The 27,362-nt window shown below is 36.2% G+C and overlaps 1 protein-coding gene across 1 annotated transcript in view; it reads left to right on the top strand.

Moving 5' to 3' along the window:
• CAPS2 (calcyphosine 2) overlaps window positions 1-22,366 on the top strand; it is a 33,912-nt gene extending 11,546 nt beyond the window's left edge. The window contains exons 7-18 of the mRNA XM_068401430.1: window positions 2,436-2,558; window positions 6,244-6,311; window positions 8,637-8,756; window positions 9,875-9,949; window positions 10,845-10,940; window positions 11,051-11,144; window positions 14,134-14,249; window positions 17,245-17,321; window positions 18,934-19,088; window positions 19,624-19,743; window positions 20,806-20,902; window positions 22,191-22,366. Of these exons, the coding sequence (XP_068257531.1) occupies window positions 2,436-2,558; window positions 6,244-6,311; window positions 8,637-8,756; window positions 9,875-9,949; window positions 10,845-10,940; window positions 11,051-11,144; window positions 14,134-14,249; window positions 17,245-17,321; window positions 18,934-19,088; window positions 19,624-19,743; window positions 20,806-20,902; window positions 22,191-22,366 (1,317 nt within the window). The remainder of the gene's footprint in view (window positions 1-2,435; window positions 2,559-6,243; window positions 6,312-8,636; window positions 8,757-9,874; window positions 9,950-10,844; window positions 10,941-11,050; window positions 11,145-14,133; window positions 14,250-17,244; window positions 17,322-18,933; window positions 19,089-19,623; window positions 19,744-20,805; window positions 20,903-22,190) is intronic.
• Window positions 22,367-27,362: the final 4,996 nt, after the last annotated feature.

Raw genomic sequence — 27,362 nt, 5'->3', positions numbered from 1 at the left:
AGCTGGCAAAGAATTAATTGCATTTTTAAATAGCAAATGTGCGTTGGTATTTCATTACAGTGTTTGGAGAGGTTTGCATGTGTGTGTAATTAATTTCTTCCATGTTTTTATTATAAAGCAATAAATATGTGTAATTTCAGCATCTAATGCTGAAATAAGGAAATAAAATGTAGGAAGCTTGTTTCAGTTGTTCCAGAGTGAGAAATGGAGGTGCTCTGAGAATCTAAGTATGCTTGATTTCTCTGATAAGAAATGTAACATTTCCCCTCATAGTTCACCTCTAGCCTGAGGATGAAGGTTAGCATGATTGATAGGGAAGAGTTTGCAGCCTAAAAAGATGAGAGACAGCAGGAAGATCTTGGTAAAATGTTACTTCCAAATATAGAAATGCATTCAAGCTTTTTTATTTTTTAAATATAGAAGTATTTTAATTATTATTCTATTCAATTATGACTGTATACAGGACTTAAAAAAGGAGGAGTGAAAGATGTAATCTGTACCTTAGAGAACTATTAACACTGAAAATGGAAGGGGAATATGGAGTTAAAATAATGAAGGATATTATCTGTACTTCTTGCTTTGACATTGTATAAGATCCAGTACTGTTGCACTGCACAGTTGGACTTCAAGCTGTATTAATTCTGCCAGTTTTCTTTTGTGTTTTTAAATTAAAACTAAGATGCCAACAAGGGAAGAGCAGTGGAGAGAAATTGGAAAACAAAGGTGAAAAAAGCAAACTTTCCTCTTGTTCTGGAAGAGATAGTGGAGAAGAGTGGCTGCACAGAGCAAGATACATCATTGTAGGTGTAAGGGGACAGGAAACAAAAGTAAGGAACAGTTGTGAGGACTGATCGAATGCTAGACTATGCTGAGGGTAGATCACCATTTAAGAATCTTAATGAAAAGTTAGCTATGTAGATGTTGAGGGAACATATTGTGCTCATTGCTTTTCAGAGAAGAGTTTTCCTGATTTTTACTTGCTTAATGTTCAGTAGAACGAAGAGGAAAGGTCTTACATAAGACACATTATGTTTCACAACTTGTTGTTATTGTTTTACACATATTGTTGATAGTTTTAAGGGGGCTTTCTCCTCTTACAGTCACTCTTCTAGTGTTCAGATAAAACTTGGAGAACCTGCAAGTACCTATAAGTAAACATTCTGTGAGTTAAAAGACTTGAGTGAAAAAAAACAATTCTGTTGTTTTGTTAAGTTTATGTTTGGTGGCAGTTAAGGTTGTCAGTTCTGGGGATTTGTAGTAGTATTACTTTTTGTTTGTTGGTGTGTTTTTTGTTTTTTGGTTTTTTTTTACAATACCTCTCTTATGTACTAGCCTGACATCATGTTATCTGTTTTCTGAGGAGTGACTCCTTTATATGCTATACTGCAAGCCCATCAAAATGGTATTCACAGGAGCAGACAAGTTAATCTGAAACTGAAGAAATAGGTGGCAAGTGTATACTGAGAGAGAAAAAGCAAGACTGGCTTATTCTGGTAATTTGGGCTTCCGGAAAGATACTTGCTAAGCACTAGAAGCTTTGTGTGTCAGTTCTTATGACAGATTTTAATATAATGTATAGCAGAGCAATTTTCTGTGTTAGACATTATCACTACCTGATTAAATTAATAAATCAAAACCTCTTTACATTTCAAGGTACTTACTATTTTATCTGATTAGTGGAACTTGTAATAACTTTTTTTTCTCTGAAAAGAAGCTGCTCCTAGAGGAGCACAGCTAACAAAACCTACTCTTTTGATTTGTTCCTCATGTTCCCTCCTTCCTAACTTCTCTAAACACAGTCTCCTTTGTCAGTTTTCTTCACATCCTCCATGTAAGAGATATTTCCGTAATACCCTCGGACTGATGTACAAGTCTGTTAGATCTGGTTCAGCAGTATGCTTTGGCTTTTCCTTGTCTAGACTGTATTTAACTTCTTTGGTGGTCAAAAAGCAGGATCTCTGCAATAGTGAACTTTGAGCTATATGCATAATGGCAAACCTGCTGCTTTCTCTTGGCTGTTGTGGAGCAGAACAGAGAAAGGATGAGCTCTTCTCTTCTTCAGAGAGGTACTAACCGTCTGCCTTCTCCGACTTGCTGCTGCTATTTCACAAAGCTTGTAGGAACACAGTATTTTTCAGATTTTTTTTTAATATTAATGTGGTTGAAAGCTGGTAAGTATTCAAAATCTATAAGGAAAGACTAGAGAGCAAGATTTGTAAGTTCAGTTTCTGTAGAAAGCTAGGCTTAAAAAAATTCTTTACTTTTTCTAATTAGCAGGAAGTGGAAGAAGTAAACACTTTAAAAAATAAAGAAGACGGAAAAATACTTTTAAATAAATTGTGGAGGAAAATGTGTTTTGTGGGTTTTTTTGTTTGTTTGATTTTTTTTAACAGTTAATTAAATTTGATTTAGGAAAAGAATGTATTTTTTTATAGGGTGCACAGCTTGAAGATGGACATAATGATGGTCTTACTGCTCTTGATGAGAAAGCTCTCCTGCAACAATGCTACACAAGCAAGCCCTATAATATGCGGCACAGTACAAGGAAATCAGAAGCCGTAAGTATTTTGGCTGGTAGTATGCTGTTGAGTGTCTAAACTTGTAGAATGACTTCCCAGATGTTCAACATAAGTTAGGCCTTTGGTAATTTAGTCCTAGCATGTAATTGCATGCATTGAAATCATGGGAGTTTAAACATCTGTTTCAATGGGAGCTGAATTGAGCAATCCAGTGAGCATTTTTTTTAATCTTATCTGCAGTGCTTGTATTTTATGCAGTAAAGTATATAAATGCAAATGCAAATTATGAATAATAAATAAAAATATATACATACAGCTAAGATTAACTGAGTCAGTTGAGAGAACCTGAGTACAGTGTTACATTTCCTCTGGTCTGTAGCTTGTACCTGAGCCTGTATTCCAAGATGCATGGATTCCATGATTCCATCAGCTCTTACTCTGACTTTTTTCTGGAGTAAACAGGCTGTTTTCCCTCATTAACTCCTGAAATGGAGTATGTGATGAGAACTGGTTTTGTAATCTGTATGGGCTCTGCTGCTGGTATTAGATTGGTTCAGCCATGGCTTTGGCTGAGTCTTCAAGCTCCAAGGATGGAGTTTCTACAGCATCTCTAGGCAACATCTTCCTGTGATACACTACTCTCCTTGTGAAGAAGTTCTTCCTATTATCCATACCAAGCCTCCCAAGGCTTAGTGCATAACCTTCGCCTCCTGTTATACTACTGTCTGCTGTCAAAAAAAGTTTGGTTCTGTCGTCTTTGTAACTTCTCTTTGGTTGTCGGATGTTTTCAGAAGGCCTCCTAGCTACTGCTTCTGCAAACTAAACAAACCCAAGTTCCCTTAGCCTTTTCTTTCAGTTGCTTTGGCTCCGATCCTCTGTCAGATCCTTTCCAGGTTCCTCTTATCCCTGTTGATCTTGGGAAGGAGGGAGCCCTGAAAAGTGGAAACAAGTATGGCCTCACTAGCATGCGTAGAGGGGAATTAAAACTTTTCTTATGTGGACATACCCAATATGTTTATTTGATTTCTTACATAGACATGATTTTTACTCTTTTTAGAACTGAACAATAGGATTCTTGCCCATCTAAGGCTAAGCTTTGAATTTAGGATTATTTAAAATGATGAAGAACCTTGAGATTTGATATTGCATGATTCAGTATTTGCATATGCAGTGATGGCTTTCATAACTGGTTTTTGAAGGTATTGCTAAGAGAGTTAGCATTTTAACTTTCTCATGGAACACTAAGCCATGAGAAATTTTATGAGATTGTAAAAGTAAATTATAATTTTAATTTATTTTGTTTGGTCATCACTGTGCACTGAATTTTGCATCATTGCAAACATTTATTTGATTTCTAGTCTTGTCAAAGTGAATGCAGATATTGCACTACTGAGGTCACTTTTCATTTTCATGATAAGAAAATATTTTCAGAAAGTACTTTTCTGAAGACCTTGAAGTACCTCCTGTTTGTTATTTTTAAAATAAATTTTAAAATCTGTACTGTAGGGTGAAGATAATGGAAAAATTTTTGAAGTATCATTAGAGTAACTACTTAATGCTAAATCAAATAAGCTGAAAACACTGAGAAAGGGAGCAGTGCAGGACCACAAAGTAACACGTACACTGCAGCTGGCGTGCTTTAAAAGGAAGCCAGCAGGTGTCTGAGCAAGGTGTCACAGGGACCTTTTAGAAGCCCTTTTGTTATTGATTAGCACTCATGGTTGCACACGCTGGCTGTCTCTTCCTAGGAGCATCTATTGGGTTCTCTCAGGTCTCTGATAGTGGTAGGAATACTGGAAAAAATTGGAATTAGTAACTGCATTCATATTAATTCCATTGGGTATATATATTCCATTGCATCAATTGTTGGCATTTGATTTTAAGGTGCTTTAAAAATTTGCTTAAGTATACAGAATGTTAAAATTTCCTCTTACTGTAATCATTACTAAAAACTCTAATCTTGAAGTAGAATTTATCTTAATTTTGTTGTAGTTTGGGATGAAAGTTCCCTTATTCAAGACAGATTGTAGTACATGTGTGATTGCCAATAGATGCTATATATAATATTCAGGTTTTTTTGGAAGAAGGTTGGTTTTCTCTGAATAATCATATTTTGTGCACAAGAGTTACTACTTTTTAACCAGTGAGAGCTGCTACAAGTTCAACGTTTGCCTCAGAAATTTTGTAAGTTCATAGTAGAGCTTTTGTCTAAGAGCTGAATGGAAGATGTTCCCTGGAAGAGTACATTTAGTGAGCTAGTATTAATTGAAATTCAAGGTGTAAGGTTTTTTTAAAATCAGGTTCTTTTCAGCATGCTATCTGGTTTGGCTCTGTAAGCCAGGATCCATGGAATATGTTGTGTTTCAACAAACACTGCTCTTTATTATCACTGTGTCCTCCTTTACATAATACTTTTTAATACATCTCTTGAAAAAGTTAATGTGCAAAGATTCAATAACTTGGAATAAAGCACCCTGTAGTTCTGATAGGTGCAAAAGTGAAATACAAAAGCAAACTAAAAAGCCCCCTATCTCCTATAATTCAGAAATCTTTTAAGGCTTAAAATCAGTGCAAAAGAAACACCAGCTGGTCTGGTGTTACATTATTTATTTGGGTTTTTTTGGTTTGTTGTGTGTTTTTTGTTTTTGTTTTTTTTTTTTTTTTGGCTAGTGCCAATCAGTATTTACTTGAAGGTTGTGCATCATACCTATAACATCTCTGTGGAATTAAGGATTATCCCTTACAGTTACCTGGTGTCTGGGAACCAACTTTCGGTTCTTCTTCAGCTGTGGGAAGGCTTGATCTATCTAGAATTTGATTTGCACACAAGAATTGTGTAGAAAAAATAACCAATCAGAAAAATATCTTCATTCTTCAGTTTCAGAATACCTACAAAGTTATCAAAAAGGTTGCATAAACCCCCTCAGTAACAATATTCTCTGTTTTCTCATATATAAAAATTATTTTTTTGGGAAAAAAGGCAAATTTAAGTGCAGTGAAAAAGTTCAGAAATCTGGAAGATCAAACGAAGAGAGGTGCTGGGGCCTGATTGTTGCCAGCAGCCTCCATGCTGTCCTGGCACATCCTTTTGTGCTTTGGTTTCTCTTTCTGTGAAACAAGTGATGATCAACGCTTGAGCACTTTACAGTGAATGGCACAAGGTTATGATTCAGTGCTACTCTAATAAAAAATAATAAGATCATGTTAAATCCCCTTCCCCCTTAGGATGATCTTTCCTGAAAGGTTTTTCAGATTGGCCTGACTCAGCAGTAAATTATTGTGCCATGCAGCAAATAAGAATTGTGCATTGAGACTAAGTCTTATAAGAATTTTTTTTGACTAAAATGTTGCTGGAGGTAAAGTTTCGTTCTCTGAGTTGGAATCTGTGTCAACCATGAAACCTGGAATAATGTGAGTTTCCTCAGGCTGTATTGTACTTACAGAATTTATTGGAAACAATACAGAGATAAGGATGCTGTGTGTCAACAGAAATACTAGAATTCTCATATTTATTAACAGCTAATATGCATAGACAATTTGAGTGTGTAGCAGAGAGTATTATTTGTTATGCAAATATAACTCTATTAAAAAAGATGGAAAAAAAAGATTAATTGTGACATTGGTAAGACTGTGACCTCTGAATGCTATCTGAAAGGGTAATTTATTATTTGAAGTGTCTGGTGTTATATATTTCATTTGCTTTCAGTCAGTTTTTTTGTTGCAGGAGGATGTTGCTGCAGAGAGAAGAAAACAGGCTGTAGTAGAACAAGTGATGGTGGATCAATTATCTAGGTAAGTGAATTTATAATGTAAAATTACAGTTTTCCCTACAGAAGAGTTTAGATCTGTGAGTGTGTGGCTTTTCTTGCCTCAGAGGTGTTTTGATCATCTTGTTCCAAGTCTTGCGTAGTGTTACTGTTTGCAAAAATCCTTTAAATGAAAATTCTTTTTAATTTAACTTAAAAGATCAGTTTAAAGTGTTATATGTAACTTCATTTTTTTCTGAGAATAATTTTTAATTTTATACTTGAACCTAATTTAAGGGCTTTACAATAGCACTAGTTGTCAGAAATAACCTTCTTGCACCTCAGCAAAATATATGGATGCCTGCTGTTACAGATTACCCTTCTTCAGTATTTATTGTCTTTTCTAAGAATCTTAACTCTATTAATATTCCTTTATTAATACTGATACAACATCTTTCAGGCATAAAGGAGTATTATACCAATGTTGGGCAGGTAGGAAAAAAAGACACAATGATGAATCAAGTTGATCAAGGTGGTACAGGAAGGCTCTCTTAACTTCGTTGCTATCCCTTTAGCTCCAAGAAAGCACTGCTTCTATGTAGAAAGATCCCATTAGATGTTAAGGGGGAAAAAAGTAACTTACAGGTAAAGATGAGTATAGGAAAAACATCTTTCCTTATTATTGTTATTATTCCCATAAACTTGTTCTTATTTTTAAGCATGCTTTAATAATTCAGGGCTTTATCCAAGTTGTCTGGTATGGCAATATAGGATGATGCAAGCTACTTTAACATAGTTTCATGTTGACTTGCTAAAAATCATCTGTGGGTAGGTCTACAGTACATTGTGTTCTGTGCTTAGTTTACAATCTCTGTAGTCATCTGTACTGATGTTACAGCCCATCAGGTCTTAAGACTTTGAGGTTGAAATGTTGTTGCACTTCACTGTTTTATTTTTATTTTCCATTTCAACTGCAGTTTAAATGACCAATATTGTTTTAAAGTCTATTAATGCTTTTACACTATTTAAAAGCTGAGATATCAAGAAAGTTGCATGAAGGAAACACGATTGTCATGAAACACAATGTTAAATTCCAAGTGTCGTAGCAGGATTAAAAATATGGAAGTGTTCAGTGCAGAAATTCCCAGTTTTCAAGGAAATGCTTGTCCCATATCATATCTCTACAAAGATATAAGTAAAGCAGATGATTACAGAGATTATCTTAAAAATGCATCGGTTGTGTTGAAGTGTTTCAGTTTTACTGATGTTGGATTAAAGAAACAGGCTTGTGCATCTTGGATCACGGATGTTCATTCTGTGCTTAACCTCCTTCAGTTGTTTTGCCTTATTTTTTCCATGTATTCTTTCTCCTACTCTGAACCCTTCTGTTCACAATGTCAAAATAATATTCAGTAGTGCTGCAGCTGCATCAAGATGAACTTTTAATTTAAAAAATCTCTCTGTTTATGTTCCAAATATAACTGTGCCAGTACTGCCAAACAAATTGGTGTCAGAGAGCAAGATGTTAATCGCGGAAGATTAGCTCAAAACTATTGCATGAAAAAAATCTATAAAAGGAAATACAAAGGTGGTTTGATTTTTTAATTTTTTTTTAAATAGAGACAATCTTGCAGTTAAATCAGTGTAACCGATGTGTGCAAAGATGGATCTGCATAGATCAGAGAGCAAGTTTATAAAACTCTATTAGCCGTGCAAAATTATTTACATTATTGAAATGGTTCATAATCAGAAGGAAAAAAGAATCTTATTTATTTTTAAAGGGTGTTGTCTTTTGTTTACTTTTTAAACTGATACAGAGAATATAAAAATGTTCAGAAACCAGTTCATCTGTTTCTTATCTGCTTGATGGGACTTTGAGATCCTATGGGCTGTGTAGTCAGTGCTTTGGGAGAGGAAGTGCCAATCCTTTTGTTGGATGATGTCACTGGCCAGTACTAATAACTGCTGTCACTGATTTTGGAGAGAGACATGGATAAAGAATATCACTGATGGCATATTTACAGAAATAGTGGAAATGAGGAAAAAAAAACCCCTTTGTAATCCTACGATTTATTTTATATATACATATATAAAATATACTTTAAATAATACATGTATACATATAAAGTTACTACATAGTAATGCACTGCCAGAATATTATTACATATGTTTGATTTTGAGTAATAGACTGCAGAATTTGTAAAAACAAACAAACAAAAAAGCCCACAAATTTATGCAAGCTTAATGGATAACTACAAGATTTTATTGCTGTGTTACTCTTGGGTGTTTTCTTTCCTGACTAAGAATATGTAAGATCTGAAATTCTAACTTATTAATAGTCAGAGGGCTTCTCCCTGCTCTTTCTGGTCAGAGCTGTTATAAGTGACCCAGAGCAATCCACGCGTGCTGATGTTTACAAGGAATCTCAAGGACTTCCAGGACTTGGGACAGCACCAATGCGTCTTAGAAAAAGAATGCTGCATGAAACGATGTAAGTTTTCTCTAGCGGTCATTTTTTTAGAAATACATTTTCTGCTGTATTTTTTATTATTTTGGGCTCTGCCAAGTCTGTTTGCCTTTCCAGATGTTTTATTTCTGGCTTGGATCCACCAGCTTCATGTGAGGCCTTTTTTGGAGCCTCCCCATGCTTATAATTGCCTAGTGGGACCTTTTTATGTGGATTCTCTGTGTATAATGATTGATTAATAAAATTTATAAAACCCAGGAGAACACTCTTAAGTTTATATTGATATATCATCACAGGGTTTTGCCAGCCTTTTCTGAGATGTTGAATGCTTGCAATCTTGTCATATCCTTTTAGAGATACCTATCCTGAGGTACATAAAATTGCATAAATATGCATCCGTAAACGCTAATGTAGATCTTCACAATATAATCATACTTTTCTTTCGTGTTTTGGTTTCTGCTGCAATAATTAACTATATTGGCATTTAAATGTCATTCCTGGCCTGTAAGCATTGGAATAGTAACTCCAAGAGCTTAAGAAAAACTGAGAAAACACTGTGATCCATGAAATGAATCTGCAGGTCCAAGTTTTTTTCTGTTAATCTTTCTCAACAGGCAGGCAAACATCTCTGCTTTGTGCCTTTTAACATCCTGCTCTAAAGTCTTTCTTAACAAATGTCATCTTGGTATTCTTAAAAAAAAAAAGGCAACAAAAACAGTCTCAATCTCTTACACCCATCATGTGGACAAATCTTCATTTCTGGAACTAGTAATATGGCCAATATCAGATGTCTAGGTGGGTAAAGAAGCCCTGACCTGGGCATTTTTTGCAAGAAAACACATTGATTTGTGGAAGTATCGTGAGTGGTAGAGGTTTAATTCTTTATATAGGTGTATGTAAACAAAATACCCCATTCATATCTATGCCTTCTGTGAACATACTCTCATATTATCTAATTACAGAACACCTTCCAAATTACAACTCCGAGTTGCTTTCTAATTCAACTGTGAGGGATCATCTCCTCAGCCAGTTGCCAAGGATACCGTATTTCACATTTTTTGCTCTTTTGAAACAGTTGACTTTTATGTAACATTTCTCTGTGAGCATATAGGTATCATTAACATGCTGCATTATTTTCACAGAATAAGGACCAAATCAGGATTAACTGAAAACATGCTCTCTAATAAGCTACGCTTTGATAGCAGGATTATATCGAGGTAATCACAAATTTTGTGAAGCTTTTCAATTCTATGAATTTATGAATGATGATCTTTACCCTCTTGAAATCATTAATGGCACTGAATGTTTCTGCTCCCTGTGTTCAGGAAAAAAGTATATGTTGTGTGGGTATGTATATGCATACATGTATAATACAAATTTTGACATGGCTGATGAATAGTGGCTTTACAGTCCCATTGTACAGTGCATAAGTAACATGTTACCATCATACCTGTAGCTCTGTGCAGGACAGTTAGCACAGGGGCTGCGTAAAATAGTGCTCTTAGCCGTTGCACCTCAGCTAATGAAAAATTATTTTAGCCTTGTCTTAGTATGTGGCAACCACTGTGGATGGAAAGGATGGCGTTGTGTCTTGTTTGTAGCTCCTTACGTATTAAACTTGCAGGTTTAGGCCATCTTTGAAACTGCTCTGAATTGAGTAGCAGTGACATAAACATATTTTTCAGCTCTGAAAGTGGTGCTTTTCTGAAGCAGTGAGCTGTATACTTGTTAGGTGTAGCTGAGAATTCAGCCACATAGGTTCACATACCATAGCTTCATATACCATAATGAATGCAGTAGTCCTAGTGTAAGTTATCCTTTAGCTAATGAATGAAAATTACATTGGTATACTAAAACATGAAGCCTTGAAAGGTGTTTTTGACGTTATGGAGAATGGAATATTGCATTAAAATATGTGTCCAAATCCAGAAGTTGAATTCCATGGTTGTTTAGAGAAAATAGTCAGATACCTCTTTCAAAGAAAAAGATCGTACAATATGCAACATTGGAAATAAAATGCATATTCCAAAATAAAAATGTTATTTGTATTTGGGTTGAATTGGATTTATATAGGTGCAAAAACATAAAGGTGCTTTTCAATTTTCATTCTAGAAATGGTCGCGATGCTTCCAGAGAGTTGATTGGATTTTTCTTTGCATGTGACAGATCCCTTACAGTGTATGAATTTCGACAGTTTGGAAAAAATAGGTAGGATAAGTTACTTCTTTTTAAAAAGGTTTTAGAAAATACCTGATACTGTATCTAAGAAACTTAAATAAATTTAATTGGTTTGCTATCAGTTTTAAATTATTTCACAGAACAAAAGCCTTGCCTTTCATTCAGAAGGGAGTTTATCAACATCAACGTGGACAAAAGAAGGGAAAAGCTTATGATCTTAGTGACTTCTATATTGTAAGTATTCTTCTGCTGAATGTAAGGCAATTTTATTGGTGATTTGGAAGTAATATTTAGATATTCGAGTTGAAAATTGTGATCTAGCTTTCAGGGAAGACCAAGTGTCTTTCCCTTCAGTAACGTTTTTCGAATTAAAGATTTCACAGAATCACAGAATGTTAGGGATTGGAAGGGACCTCGAAAGATCATCTAGTCCAATCCCCCTGCCGGAGCAGGATTACCTAGACCATATCACACAGGAACGCATCTGGGCGGGTTTTGAATGTCTCCAGAGAAGGAGACTCCACAGCCTCTCTGGGCAGCCTGTTCCAGTGTTCGGTCACCCTCACCGTAAAGAAGTTTTTCCTCATATTTATGTGGAACCTCCTGTGTTCCAGCTTGCACCCATTGCCCCTTGTCCTGTCAAGGGATGTCACTGAGAAGAGCCTGGCTCCATCCTCATGACACTTGCCCTTTACATATTTATAAACATTAATGAGGTCACCCCTCAGTCTCCTCTTCTCTAAGCTAAAGAGACCCAGCTCCCTCAGCCTCTCCTCATAAGGGAGATGTTCCACTCCCTTAATCATCTTCGTGGCTCTGCGCTGGACGCTCTCTAGCAGTTCCCTGTCCTTCTTGAACTGAGGGGCCCAGAACTGGACACAATATTCCAGACGCGGCCTCACCAGGGCAGAGTAGAGGGGGAGGAGAACCTCTCTTGACCTGCTAACCACACCCCTTCTAATACACCCCAGGATGCCATTGGCCTTCTTGGCCACAAGGACACACTGCTGGCTCATGGTCATCCTGCTGTCCACTAGGACCCCCAGGTCCTTTTCCCCTACGCTGCTCTCCAACAGCTCTGTCCCCAACTTGTACTGGTACATGGGGTTGTTCTTGCCCAGATGCAGGACTCTACACTTGCCCTTGTTATATTTCATTAAATTTCTCCCCGCCCAACTCTCCAGCCTGTCCAGGTCTCTCTGAATGGCTGCGCAGCTTCCCGTGTGTCAGCCACTCCTCCCAGTTTGGTGTCATCAGCGAACTTGCTGACAGTGCACTCTATTCCCTCATCCAAGTCATTAATGAATATATTGAATAGAACTGGTCCCAGTACCGACCCTTGAGGGACTCCGCTAGACACAGGCCTCCAACTGGACTCTGTCCCATTGACCACCACTCTCTGGCTTCTTTCCTTCAGCCAGTTCACAATCCACCTCACTACCCGATCATCCAGACCACACTTCCTCAGTTTAGCTGCGAGGATTTTCAGGAGTCTAGATTATTTTGCTGTCCATGTTTTAGAGATCCCATTTTTGGCTTCAGATTAGGCTGTAGTTTGTAATTTTCACACCAGAGGGCACAAGACTGCAGGCAGTGTAGACCTTCTGGTAGGCAAAATGAACAACTCGGGAAGGAGAGTCCTGAAGGTGAAATAGACCAAAGTACTGGTTAAAAATTAATAATTTTTGCAAGGTCTGCTGGCATTTTTGACACGAGGCAATGACTGAATATTTTTTTAAACATGAGGAAATTGCAGGTTAAAAAGTTTGGAAATGTTTACCACTAGCTGTTTAGAGAGAGCTTTTGAAACAATGGTAAACTTCATCTATCAGCGAATCTGATGAGTGACTACAAATCATATTTGCATCTTCTGTACTGGGTTAAGTGTTCCTGGTTTGTAAGTACTTGAGCAATTTTTCAAGTACAAGTTGTTTTCACTGAGTTCTTCACATCCTCCTGCAAATCTGAAGGTTAGAGCAAAAAACGTTTTTGAATGAAGTATTGAAAATAAAAGAAGGCACCATTAGTTTTTAGAGTGTTTTGTCTAATCACCTCCCTAATCCTAACTATTTACGTGTGGCTACCATATAAGAGTTTTCAAGATGAATAAGATTACTTTCTCTATGGTATGGAGGTTGCAGCTATCTTTTTAGAGATTTTTTTTTTTCTTGTCATATGTATCTTTGCAAACTGCAGATGGAAATGTGTTCTGAATAAAGATGCATCTTAAAGCCATCCAGAAAGTGTACTGCTACAGAGTTCGATAGCTCTTTGGAATGATGTTGTATCTGTGAATCTCCATATCTGCAAACTGGATTTCTGGGCTGACGTTAAGATACACAAATCTCCCACAAAGTCCAAATGGTTGAGACATTTGCACGATAACAGTGGCTCTGTCTCCTTCCTAATTTATGAGTTTTGGTGGCTTTATAACCCAAGCCTGCATGGATATTACAGTTAGAGCTACTGCTTTTTTTTTTATTATTCTTCTCAGCATTCTTTACTTTTAGTTTGCTGCTTTTCTTTCTCTCCCCTTCCCTGTTCTCCTAAACCAAAACATCCTCTGTCCCCAGCTTGGGGGGAAGGGGAATTTGTAATACTCAGAAGGCACTATAGTCTATATTACTCTCTACTACTATTAACATGTTTTTATTCAGTATTTATCAGTAACATCTAGTAATTTTGAATAACAACTTTGTAGTTAAACATTGCAGGAATGATTTGAACTTTGGGAAGGCTACTTTTTAGTTGTTTGTTTATCTCAAGTATGATTTTAGGTTATTGAAAATAACCATGGAGGGTTTCTTCTACTCTGAGATAACTTTGCTCTCATAGAGTCAATGTGGCACCTTCTGTGTCTCTCTTCTGTGGTATGGTGAGTTTTGGATCCCATAAGGATTGAAGAGAGAAGAAAAATACAAAAGTAGAGCCTGGCTGAGGGAACAACAATCTGTAGTCTCATGTTCCTCAGCTATAGATTAGGCAACAGTAGCCCCTCTTACTAGACAAAACTCTATGTAGAGGATAATGTGTCATCATGGAGCCTGCAGCTGTTTTTATTTAGTACTAGAAAGGCTCACTTATGAAGGTTAACTGACCTTAGCTACTCCTTTTCATCATTTCATAGCAAGGCTTTTAACAAACGTACTTCTTGAAAGTCTTGCAGAACGTATTTTACGAAATACATGATCTATTTGTAAATCATTGTATGCTTTACCAACAGGGAGCTAACCTAACTTTCCGAAGTGTTGATCATAGCCTTCCAGAAAGTGTTAAGCAGAACCCAGTTCTCACCCTTCGTGTGATAAGTATTGATGAAGCAGCCATGGATTTTCTAAAGTAAGCGCAGCTAACTGTTTTACAAACTCTTTTCCATCCTTAAGCAAAAAAGATTTAATAAGAGTTTCTAACATCTTATTACTTACACTGCTAAAAAAAAAAAATCTATATTTACACTGTTGTTAGGAGAAATTTGTAATAGATGTTAGTGGATGTTCTGTAATTCACTAACTTTCTAGAATAATGAGGAGTAATTTTAAAATAAGAATTAATTAAATTATCAAACTGCCTTATTTGCTTTGTTTGAAGTCAGATTTTTTATATATAAATCATATACTGAAACTTTTCTTATGTGATGAACTAAAATGCTACATTTGGGAAAAAATGCTTTTTTTTGTGATTAACATTATCACTGAATCTTTTGTGAAGCTTATAGTAAAAGCTGGTATCAATAATGATAGTGCAAGTGTTTGAACACAGGCAGGGGAAGGATTGGAGGTTTCTCTCTCTGTTCTTTCTTTTTATTTTTCTTTTTCCTTCTTCTTCCTATCACTTTTATTCTTCATTCTCCCAGATATTGCCACATGTTGAAGACTTCAGGAACTGGAACAGGATTTCTGCACTTATTCTTTCAGAGTAGGTTTTAGTAAATTATGTTGTTCCATAGTCTGAAAGATGGGAACTTCTTAAACTTTTTCAAATGGTTAGGTGAATGGTTAACCTTTGAGTATGCATTATTTTTGTAGCTAATATTCTCACCTCAATACTTGTACAGAAGTAAACTGTCTAGGGAATGAAACATCTTTCTCTGGGGTTTCTGGCTTTTATTGTGAGTATACTGGTTCTTAGCACAAGTAAAATCTTGGTATAAAATTTATGGCACTGCTGTGTTACCTGAACATGGAAGTTACTTAACAATGTTGGAATACAGTCAGAGTTTGATTACTCAAATTTTGGTGAGGAGTATTAGCTGATAGCAGATGTTACAAGGTATAAATTTTCATAAAATCATGGAATTATAGAAAGGGACTTCAAGAGGGTCTCTAGTCCAACCCCCCTGCTCAGAACAGGGTTTACTACAGCAGGGTGTTCAGGGCTGCATCCAGTTGGATTTTTTAATATTTCCAACGGTGCAGAATCTGCAACCTCTGTGAGCAACCTATTCCAGTGTTCAGCCACTCTCTCAGTACAAAAGTGTTTTCTGATTTTCAGAAGGAACCTCCTGTGTTTCAGTTTTCACCCACTGCCTCTTGTCCTGTCACTGGGCTGCACCAAGCAGAGACTGGCTCAGTCTTCTTTACTGCCTCCTGTCTGGTATTTATACCCACTGATAAGATCCCCAAAGCCTTCTTTTCTCCAGGCTAAACAATCCCAGCCTCTCCTCATATATCAGATGCTTCATTCCGTTCTTGACTAGGAACAGCAATAACAGAATCTCAATTAAATACATTAAATATATAAAGACTACTTTTGTTAGAACAACTTAACTGACTTATTTGTATTTCTGCAAGTGTTTAGACACATGAAGCTTGTTCTCAGTTATGGTAATACTCACTTTAAGGTCCCTTTACACTGCAAGCTTTGCCAAGGAGCCATAGTGAGCTAACAGTACATAAAACAGTAAATTCAAATGTAATTGGTTAAAGAAATGTAGAGTTGTATGATGCTTAGTGTGCTAATTGTTCCCTCTCTGCAACGTTTCCATGAAATAAAAACCAATACAGTTTAATTTCAGATAGCTTGTGTAAGACATTTTACATCTCAGAAGCCTATCATTCTGGTAAACAGCTTTTTCTTTCATTTGTTGCTAATCTTATACCTGTGAAATCTGGAGGTGATCCAATGTTGTCTCTGAAAGCTCCAGAATGAAGACCTGCTCGCTGGGCTATAATTTGGGATTTTCTGCTACCTGTGGTGGAACAGATTGTCTCTTTTTTTATACTCTCTTTCTATGTTCTTTCCATTAGTGACTAAATTTCAAGTTGTGAAGTCTGTCTTTTTCTCCTGAGTGGTGGGGGTGTTATTGAACTCTCTATTCTCTGGTGCAAAACTCTTGAATTGACTTCTCTTAACCCGTTACTGTACTCACAAAGAATCCTGCTCAGGTACAGTCCAAAAGGTCTGTTGCAGGTTTTCAGGAGCAGCTATGCCCTGCTGTCACAAGCCACGAATCTCGTGTTTTACATGTGTTTCAGAGAAAATACGCTGTCCTCTGTAGGTGATTGTTGACTTTCCAGTTTAGGTGGTTTGATACAGACAAGCTTTTAGGGACTTCATAATGGGAGGTATCCAAAGTGGAGATGAAAAGTCTTAATAGACAGCAGAGAGGCAAGTCTTTGGCCTCAAAAAGCAGAAGGAGGAGTACTCCATGGCAAAGCACTGGTGAGCAAGCAGCTCAAAGCTGACAGCAGTGCTTTTGCATTTGCCTTCGCCTTCCTATTCTGATTAGAGTAATTATTGGACTTTTCTTTTGTCTTCCAGTAGGTTCTTCCACAGTATTGTTTTTATCAACCTCTATAATAATTTCTGATGAGGGTGTCTGGGAAGCCCTTTTCAGAAGGGAATCACTTGCCAGACAAAACACAAAATTTAACCATAATTCGTAGATCGTATCTAAGATATGCTGATCCAGATTTTGGTCTACACCCTTGCTATTTCTCTTCTAAAGAGAGATTTATAGCTACTTTGTGTTATTTTCCTGTTGGTAATTAAATGTAGTTGCTTTAACAAACTCTTCCAGTGGCCTAAACTGAAGATTAGGACTGTCTTGAAATAAATTTCTGGAGATTTTACGCAAAGGAGGAATTAGCCATGATTAATGAATTAGTAGAGGAGCTGCTAATGGAATATTGTCAGGAAGGAATTTCTGCATATCTTTAGCAGCTCAGCAAAGACTTTTGTGTGTGCCATCTCAAACTCAAGCAATTGGATACCATGCTTATAAGGGTAGTATAAGAATTAAATATAAAGTTCAATATGTTTTTTTACTTCAGTTGTTTGAATTCAGTGATATTACATGTAATTTCACCAATCAAGATTAATTTTGATTATTTAGAGCTGCTTCTATGGAATTCAAGCAAGAGCATTTCAAGCAAGTGGTTGATGACAGCAAAGTTGTCAAGAAGATTCAAGGTTTGTGTCTACCAGAACCCATTTAATTTTAATTTCTGTATCTCTATCATTACAGCTCAATGCAAAGAACAATAGTAATATTATAAATGAACGTAAACAAAAGTTAGGTATTTATTAGAATATTAGAATCTGATACCAGAATAAGTCATTTGTAAGAATACTTTCTCCTCTCTTTCTTTAAATAAACAGTGTGGCTGAAGATCGTGGAGACAGTACAGAATAATTGTGAATGCAATCAATAAAATGTTAATCTCTGTGTTGACATAATCTCTGGAAAAAATGCTGAAACATAACGCTGATACTGTGTTAAACTGGTATTAAATTTAAAAAGTTACTGGCAAAACGTACAAACACAATCTCATTTCTTCAGTTAATTTTGTGCTAGATCCTCCTTTGGGCCATTATTTCTGTAAGTTGTTTTTTGATAGTCTTTAATATTATGCTTATTGGAACACGTGAGTAGAATTAAGTAGTATATTCCGGGATAGGTAATTAAATTTTACCAAGTTCCTACCTACAGTCTTTAGGACAAAGGCATAGCTGTGTGTTTAAAATTATGGAAAGATGTTTATGCAGTGCTGTGTATTATCTTTGTAACCTATGATCAGCAAAAACTGTTGAACTGAACATCTTCCAGCTTGTAGAATCTCCACTGTTTACTGTCATTAGCTAAACCTGTTTTAAGTAGACACTCTTTGGTCACTGAAATCTGCTTGGACATTTACATTTATAAAAACTGTTGGAATAATAAATTAGGGATATTTTTTAATCTTCTAGTTATTCCATGTTTTCCCTTGCGTAATAGACACAAAGTGATTTCTTAATTATCTGGCTACGTCTAAGGTTTGCTGGTGTGGCTTGGAAGAACGTTATGTGTATGTACTTCAAGACATCTTTTAACATATGTCTGAATTTGAACTTCACTGGAAAAAACTTTCTTCTTTCACTGTCCCCCCCTATTCAGATGATTTGTATCTACAGTTATAAAACAAAAGATATAATATGGTAATAGCAGGTGACTCCTGTTAACAGAGTATGCTGAGAAACTCAGACATCCCTAAAGTAAGCCTGCTACCTAGAGATTTTGATAAGGCTGTAATTTTTACCGTAAAAATAGTTGTTTCTGTATCGTTTTGGAAGGATTTTGCAGAATTACTTGCATTTGTTCTTGTTTCCATGTGTATTTAACATGTTTGTACAACGAAGGAGCAACTGTGTGTCCCGTAATGGAGTGTTTGTATTACCAAAACAGTGTTCCTAAATTGCTTTGTATGTTGAATCATGGTATGTAATCAATTCTAGCAGAAGTAAGCAGTTTTATAATCTGAGCACATAAAGAGTGATATCCATTCTTCCTTTCCTTCTGTGATCTCTTTAAATGTTTTGTTAGATATTGGCTACTGCTTTATATGATTTCTACTCAAATGTTAAGCAACTAATAGTTTCATTTCGAACTGACATTCTCTCATCAAAGATAAGGGAGCCTGGATGCATGGATGTGTCATTTTAACCAGCAGTATCATAAGTAGTTGTGGTTTACTTTTATATCAGCTCCATAGCCTGTGGCCAACTCCAGGTAGACATTGTGTCTTTTATTTCTCTAAATCCTCAGGTATGCTCAGAGAGACATTAAGTAAAAGAGGAGTTCGGGTTATAACAGGTTTAGGAAAGTATTTCCGACACATAGACAAGAACAGAAATGGTTTTCTCTCTCAGGCAGATTTTAAAGAAGCTCTAAAAGCATTCCATTTGGAAATACCTGAAGGGGTAAGTCTAGCTGAAACTGTAATCATGGGTATTACCTAACTTTTAAGTTATGGAATCACTTCCTTTCTTTGCTTAAATCTATAGTTTAATAGTTATTTTTTGCAAGGTTTCTTTTTCCCCTTGTGGTATATTGGCATTTCTGCATTCAGTCCTGTGTGAAATTCTTAAAAACAAACCCAAAATAATAAATGTAAAAATGTGCAGTCTTTTTACATCATAAAGAAACAAGTAGGATTGCAATCAATTTTGTTTCTTTTTTGGCCTTTTAAAAATAATTTATATGATGCTATTTGCTTATCTTTTATCTTGGGTTCATATATTATGTTTTTAAAACAGCCCACAGCTATCACAATTGCAAATAATGTGAATTATGGTCATCAGTGACTGATGATATCTTGCATTATTTTGACAAATCCTTGAGTCAGTTTTGATTTGGAAGTAGGTTTTTTGTGAGAATACTGTAGTTTCCTATTATAGCAATTGTTTCATTCTAGGACATAGTGAAGAACTTTGGCAAAATGTTTTTGAATTGCAGGACTTTGAATCTTTATGGCTTATTCTTGATGATAGCAAGAGTGATAAGGTCGACTATGGAGAATTTACTCGTGCCATATTTGGAGAAATGAATGAATATCGGAAAGCATTTGTAAGAAAAGTAAGTTTTGTTGCAGATATTCTAGGCGTAGATGTTTTGCAGTCTAACTTCCAAGTTGGCTGTCATCTTCTGGTTGGTGGTGGGTTTTTTTTGTTGGTGGGTTTCTTGAATTGTGCATCTGGTAATTGACTTTTAAAACTTTCAGATCAGTTTATTAAAATAAACGTAAATTAGAAGACTGCATCCTGTTCCATTGTTGAATTAGTGAATTTTGAACTCTAGAATTAATTCCTTTATTATTTTGAGTTTATGCATAGGTGTGCTATTCTTACAGTTCAGTCCAGTGTATAAAGAATCTGGCACCCCGAAACTATCTCTTCCAGAATCTGTTTCCTTATTTTGGAAGATCACTGTATCTGTGCGCAGAGTTTTTTTCCTCAGTGTCTGAAATAGAGGCAATAATACTTGCCTCCTTTGAGACCTACAATTAGAGTAATTATATTTATGAGACTACCTATATTTGAAACGCCATTTGTTATATCTCTATAATGTGATGTGGAGCTGTTTGCAATATGAAACACTGATTACCAACCAGCCCATAGAGTAGCATCTGGATATCAGGATCAGAAAAATGACACATATTTCATACTTTTAATCATGGAGGACCTGGCTCTCTTCACCTTATGTATCAAGCACGTGTATTTGAGTAAACTGAAATGAAAATGAAGCTACTGCTAGCAGTGCTGAAGAGGCTGTGTTGAGGCCTGTCAGAATGACGCAGGAATCTTAGTAATTGGAGGAGGCAGAAGGGAAGCAGCTTAACTTCTGATTCTAAGGATGAGCTAGAAATTTTGGAGAGAAGACAATTTTTTTTGAGTTGATGAGGGGACCACATTTGATGTGAAAGCTGTTGAGCTAAAATAATAATGAAATTCCATAATCTAGAATAATTTTCTGGTATCTGGTGCCTTACATAAAATAGGTAAATTGACGTAATCCATTGCACAAGATCTGAAAATATGTGCTAGATAGTTAAGTATATTTGATCTTTGCATCTTTCCACTTGCTTTTTTTTTTTCTTTTTTCTGATATGCTTATATGATTTTTTTTTTCCCTGTATAGGCTTATATGAAACTAGATTTCAACAAAACTGGGAGTGTGCCTATGGCAGATATCAGAAAATGTTACTGTGCAAAGAAACATCCTCTAGTATTGGCAGGTAATTCACATGAACAAAAAAAAATTAAAATCTGTAACTACTGAAGTCGTCTTGTTAGCAAGATGCCAGATCCAGAAACTAGTTGCAAATACAGCTTTCATATTGGCTTAGACTTGAGCTGTTAAGGAGAACTTTTTTTCCTCTGATGACCTATAATGTGTCTATCTGGAACGTGACTATAAATAGTAATGGAGTTCATATACACAATTTTAATACTTGCTTTTTATCAAGCTACAAATACTGCACATAGGCAGAGTAGTTCCTTTCCATGCCTGTGTAGGACTATATTTAAGTAGTTAGCGCTCAGCTTTGGTGTGCAAGTTATCAGTGACACATATGATATTAGTAATTTTTACTTAGGAGGATACTCTCATTTTCATCTTACTGTTTTCCATCAAAATATGCAAGGTTTCCAACTGACACTGAATGTACTCAGCACTTAAAGTTCCTTCTGAATAAATTATTCATTTATTTCTGGGACAGGATTGTCATCCTTTAGAGAGGAAATGTTGGTATCTTCATTATTTTTTCAGGATTCTCAAAAATGTTTAAACTCTGCCATTGAAAAAGTAGGAACTTAAATGTTTGTATGTCAGTTTCTAAAATAACCTCTCTGTGTACTGAAATAATCATTGTGAAAGTCTCCCTGGTGTCCTGACCCTTTCTGTTTTACCTGTAGAAGAGAGGATGTTTTTCGTATTGCCTGTGATTTTAATGGTAACACATGAAGACACGTGGTGGTATAGGGATGTTACACATGCAATTTTTTCCAATGCTATAATGCTATCTTTTTTCCTCAATGCTATGAAATCATCTTGAGTATAATCTTTATTAAGTCGCTAAAACACACATGTCAATTGTAGAACACTTTTTGAATGCAAACTTGCATCTTCAGGTTTTCCTAGAGCTTTGAACTTGTATTACGTTAAACATCTGCTTTATTACAAGATAACTTCTGAATTACCAAAATTTTAGTTTACAAATACATTATTTAGTTTTTGCAGTCATTTGAAGAAAAAATCTTCCTGATCTCATAATTCATTGAAATTGATTGTGGCCTTATGTTTCTGTTGATATTTAATACTATCATGTGCTATTAAATTAAGATAATTTCTGCAGCTGGTATTAAATGAGCCAATGACTTAATTCTGAAATCAGAATATTGAATTTGTTCAAGAAAAAAATATTTGCAAGCTAAAATTTGAAAGTTTCTTGCCTGAAATATATTAAATGCTATATATTCACTGTTCTTGAAAATGTATTTAATGGAAAAAATATACTTTCACAGGCAAAGCTACAGAAGAAGAAATTCAGTCATCATTTCTAGAAACGTTAGGAGAGTCCTGCAGCAACCCCAATGAAGTATCCTATTCTGAGTTCGAAAATTACTATGAAGGATTAAGTATTGGAGTCATGGATGATGATGATTTTGTTAATATCTTAAGGAATCCTTGGGGAATTTAGAGTGGAAGACGACAAAAATGAAGAGACATTTTCTAAACAAGGAGTCAGCTAAATAAGGGAGGATTTAATCTTGATGTGCATTACTTTATAATTAGTGTCTTAAACTGATTTCAGGGACTGAAAATTTTAGACGCTTTCAGAATAATACATGGCAAATTTCTCAGTGTCTGTTGAGCTATGCTAACCACTTTTTTAATGTAAATGCTGTTCATTCCTTTTCATTGGAAAAAATAAAGGCTGTTCCTCATACTTAAAGGCATCATTTACTTGATACTAGAATAAAGTGGCCTATTTTAAAATAAGAAGGTATTTGAATACTAAAGTGCATGAAGGAGTATATGCAAGACAAAATTTAGTTTCATGATGCATTGTGAAAAGCTTCAGATTTGACTATATAAACATCAGTGGTAGCTTTTCTTCAGAGTTTTGTTCTTATAAAAATAGTATGTTTAGTCTTATAACAGTCTTTGTTTCATTTCTTGTTTCTTATACTGGTACTTAGCCTGAAAGAGAGCAGGTCATCCTTTTCCAATTTTGAGGTGTCTGCAGTACTGAAAGTGCAGAGATGTTCACACCAATTAGCCTTTGAACTTGTATGCGGACCATCTTGACTTGATCTTATTTTTTCATCTTGGTCAGACATCTGAAGCTAAGCATTGAATCCCAATGGTTTTAATAAGCAGACATATATTTTGTAATGCGCTTCTCTCTTTCCTGTATTTTGCTAAGTGGTTTTCAGAACAAATATTTAAATATCTGGTTTCTCTACTTTCCATTGCCGTGATTTTTTTTTTTAACTAAAACTTAGCAATGATATCCTTTGTCAAGCTGATATATAGCATTTCCTATCTACTCTGAAAGTATAAAACAGAAAAGTATAAAAAACCCCCCACCTCTGTCACAACAAAAATTAAACCATGAATTAAAATATTCCTTGCTACTTCAAATATTCAGCCAGATATGCTTTTCAATGTAATATGTCTTGTTAATTCTGTAAATTCTTTGTGTTAAGAAATAAAAAATGTATTATTAATTTTATATATAGAGAGAGAGAGATAGCCTTTGGTTTCAATATGTCTGTCTCCAAAATTAACTGTATGTTGAACTGCATTTCTTAAGCCTATGCAATTAAAATATATTAGTTTTCTTTGTGCTTGTCTGCCTATTTTTGAATTTACAGTCTGTGGTTAACTGAACCTTCCTCTGAGACAGAATTTGTTTTTCGTAGAAATTTAAGGGCAGTGCTGAAATGAATGCTGAAATGAGGGACTTTGATCCCTCTGTGGCTGACGGCTTTATTCTAGATACAGCACTTACTTTTTCTAATAGCTTGCACATTGTTATCTTTTGTTTGTGCTCTGCCCTCACTTGTAACTAGAATTGCAGTTTCTGCTCTAATTCCTCAAATGAAGGATTTTCGGGGTTCTTTTGGGGCTGCCAAAGTCTGTATGTATTGGTTTACAGAGAAAGGCAAATTCTGTCAATGCTTATTCTAAGCAAGAATTCTGACGTGGCTCATTACGATTTACTTACTCCCCATTCCTGCTGGAATTTCTCTTGCTGAAAAGATTTTGTTAATTAGTGTTCTTGGAATTGGTGATTCTGAGAAGGGCAACTTCAGCTGGTTTTACAGGGATCTGCTTGTTAATGTGTCTGCTCAAATAACTGAAAAATATCAAGTGGCATTTTTATTATTTTTTCAAAGAATCAGCTACTCTGTTTAGACTTGTTCACTTAGGAGAGTTGTACCAATGTATAAAATGGTAGCTCAGTTTAATAAATGTGAAAGTGATTGTGAAATGAGGTATTGACATATTTATCTTTGCAGTGCTTAATTTTTTTGTGATGCTTTTCGGAAGATTATTCCACATGTTCCTATGGAATGGAAAAATTGATGAAAGCGGATGTATCCTTAGGGGGCCTGCTTGTCAGCAGAGGCTGTGTAGGTCACATCTGCAAATTAAGCATTCTTTATTTTGCTCTTATCACTAAAATGAGGTGCTATTATAAGAACATTATTTCCATAGGTTTGGTAGTCATGCATTATTTTTTTTTTCTTCATCTGAAGACAGATCCTTAACAGGGTAATCTACGATAAATTCTAGGGGCCAAAAATTCCCTGAAAATACAAGTAAGTACTCTGGTAATTATGTAAAACCTGCTAGGTATGTAATTTCTGTTAACTATGAGGTCAGTTACGCATCAGTGGCTGCCTCAACGCATCAGGTATGATGTCTATGGTGAGTTTTTAATGGAGTTCACAAAAGTAGTTTTCCATCTACCTGCTGTTTTTCATTGTCTGAACTTCAGATGGTAACAAAGAATTCAAAGCAACTTCTACCCAAGGCTGGCCCACTGTGCTTATGGTTAGTGGAAAACCACAGAAACTATTGAAACCAGGGTCTATCATGTCTGACTTCATTAACAGTGGTCTCAATGCCCTGATTAATTACATTCTGATTTGCTCTTCTTTACTTGTAAACATCTGATGAACCTGAATCCTTTTCTTTGATCAATGATTTGTAGCTTTAAAACTTTCTGGAGGTGCCTACTGGGGTTTACTGCCTTTAAATGTGTTTCTAATAAAACTTTTTCTGCATGTGCTACCTTTCTCAGAATTGCCCATGTCTTCTGAATTACGATGTGTTCTTAGTTAGAAGTGGTGTTCTCAGAGAAGCTGGCTGGCTTCTTCCCTGAAACTCACTGCTTAATGACCCTAGTTGTCTTCATGCCACCCTGATTTACACTTCTGCTAAAAAGCCTTAGCAACCTGCCCTAATTTAGAATATCAGAAGTGCATTATGCTACAAACATGTTTTGTCCTAGTAGATGCGCACACTCCCAGAAGACAAGTCGAAATTAATGAAGTGATGTAACTCCTCATTCTCGAGGTCTATGACCGCTTCATCAAATGAATATGCACTGGCAACATTAGCTGGAATGTCTAAGAGCATTTTTAAAAAGCAAAACACAGGCACATGTGCAAACCTTCAGTAGTGTCACTTGGTCAGCTAATGGAAATATGGCATCCTCACCTGGGTTAGCTGTGTTGCTCAGAGGAGGTATTCTTACTGATTCACACCCACAAACTCATTTCCCTCCCATAAGAATCACTGCCAGCTGATCAAATTCTGTGGGTCTTTGGGGCCAGGAAAAAAACAAAAATATTAAAAATGTATTTACCACTGTGTGTTTGTGTGGAGGTGCTGTTTAGTTTTGGGGTTTGGGGGGTTCGTTTGATTTTTTTTGGTCTTGTGGGTTTTTTTGGGTTTGGTTATTTGGTTTGTTGGTGGTTTTTTTTGAGCATGCTGTCTCTAGATAGTAAAAGAGGAAGCCTAGAACTGATTTCTTATGTGTTGGTCTGTTAAGTCCATAAAAGAACAAAGCAGGTAAGTTTCTGTGACAGAAAAAGGCAAGGTAGAAAATCACATGTGTTTTTTTCTGGATATTACTCTAACAACTAATAATTTATCCTTCCTCTCCTTTATACTCATGAATTCAGAGACAGAGATAATTCTGTACTTGCTTTACATGTTGTTAACCATCTTGTCTTTGAGATGCTGTCAGAAGGACTCTGTTGTAATCATGAGGCATCTCCAGTGATGAAAGAGGCAAGTAGTATTTCCTTCAAGACCTATTTAGGCTATTTTTTTCCACAGAAAACTTTTCAAAATATTATCTGAAATGGAAGGTACTTAGGAAGGAAACGTGGCAAGATGGTACATATGAAATATTTTGGTTTGTGACTACTATACTTCTGTTGCACTCCTTTTTGATTGTGGGGAACTAGAGGCTTAAAGATGTTGGAAAGGATGTACCCTTCAGGAAAAAAATATGTTTATTACAGGTTTCTTAATGTTTGTTATAGTATTTGTTGTGCTTACCTGAAATTTATAGTATCTGGGTACCTGTTTTCTGGCTTTTTTTCTCCTCGCTCATGTGTTACAGTTTGGATGGAATTAACTGGATTTGTGCATGGAAACTTCTGTGTTTTTTGCTCCTGGCAGAATTTTGTGTCCCCAGCATCCCCAGAGAAGCAGCTTCAAGATAAGAAAAGTAACAGCTATTTCTTTGTGGTTTGATTTTTGCAGGCTGCATTCTCATGAAAGATGTTTAATATTTTAGGATCTTTTGCTGGCTTGTGTATTTTTTTTAGCTTGTGTCTTCCGACCTTTTGCTGTCACTTTACCTCCCAGTTTTAGGAGAAAAGAGGAACCTGAGAGACTCTGTAAAAGGCAGAAAAAAAAGGTATTTAGAAGATGTGCTGCCTAGGTATCTTGCTAATGAGGATTCTCCCTGTAGAAACTTGACGCTGCTTTTGAACTGCCCTTTTGAGTAGACTGAAAGAACTTCTTTGGCAGACTCCTTCCAACTACCAGAAATAATGATATAAAGACCTGACAGGTTCCCCCCTTAGACAGCCGAGGTCAGCAGACAGCCCCTCGCAAGCACTGGTGAGAAGGGCTAACCTCATGGCTGGGAGAGGCGAAGGTGCCTGCTTCTGTCCCAGTGCCGACGTTTGCTGGGCTCTTTGGTAGCTGCTGCAACGGTGGGCTCCTGTCACAACCCGAGTTGTACTTCTTGCAGACATTTAACTACCTACCAACGTGCCAAGCTAGAACACAAGGGCTGTCTCATGGCAAAGATGCTCTTTATAGCACCTTTTCAAAACATCAGCCACTTAGTACTGTCTAGCTGCAGGCAGGTGTAATGGAGAGGGCAGAGGCTGGACAGAGAGGAGACATGAAGAAAGGTTAGGCAGAAGATATAAAATGGTAGTTAGGGACAGTGGGGAGGAGATAAAAAAGCAGGGGATGGCAAAGAGCCCCTTTGCAGCAGGAAGGCAGCAGGGACTTGGGAATCTTCTTCCCCATCTTTTCCCCATACTTCTATTTTATGCTGCATCATCACATTTGGTTGTAAGTTGGGAATGAAACTCAGCAGGAACGGATTAACTCCGATTCAAAGTGGCTCTGTTCCAAGGATATCTCCTGGT

This window comes from Nyctibius grandis, chromosome 5 (assembly GCF_013368605.1).
Source record: "Nyctibius grandis isolate bNycGra1 chromosome 5, bNycGra1.pri, whole genome shotgun sequence".
NCBI classification, from domain to species: domain Eukaryota; kingdom Metazoa; phylum Chordata; class Aves; order Nyctibiiformes; family Nyctibiidae; genus Nyctibius; species Nyctibius grandis.
Note: the sequence above shows the minus strand (reverse complement) of the source record. Positions and strands in the feature narration are given on the sequence as shown.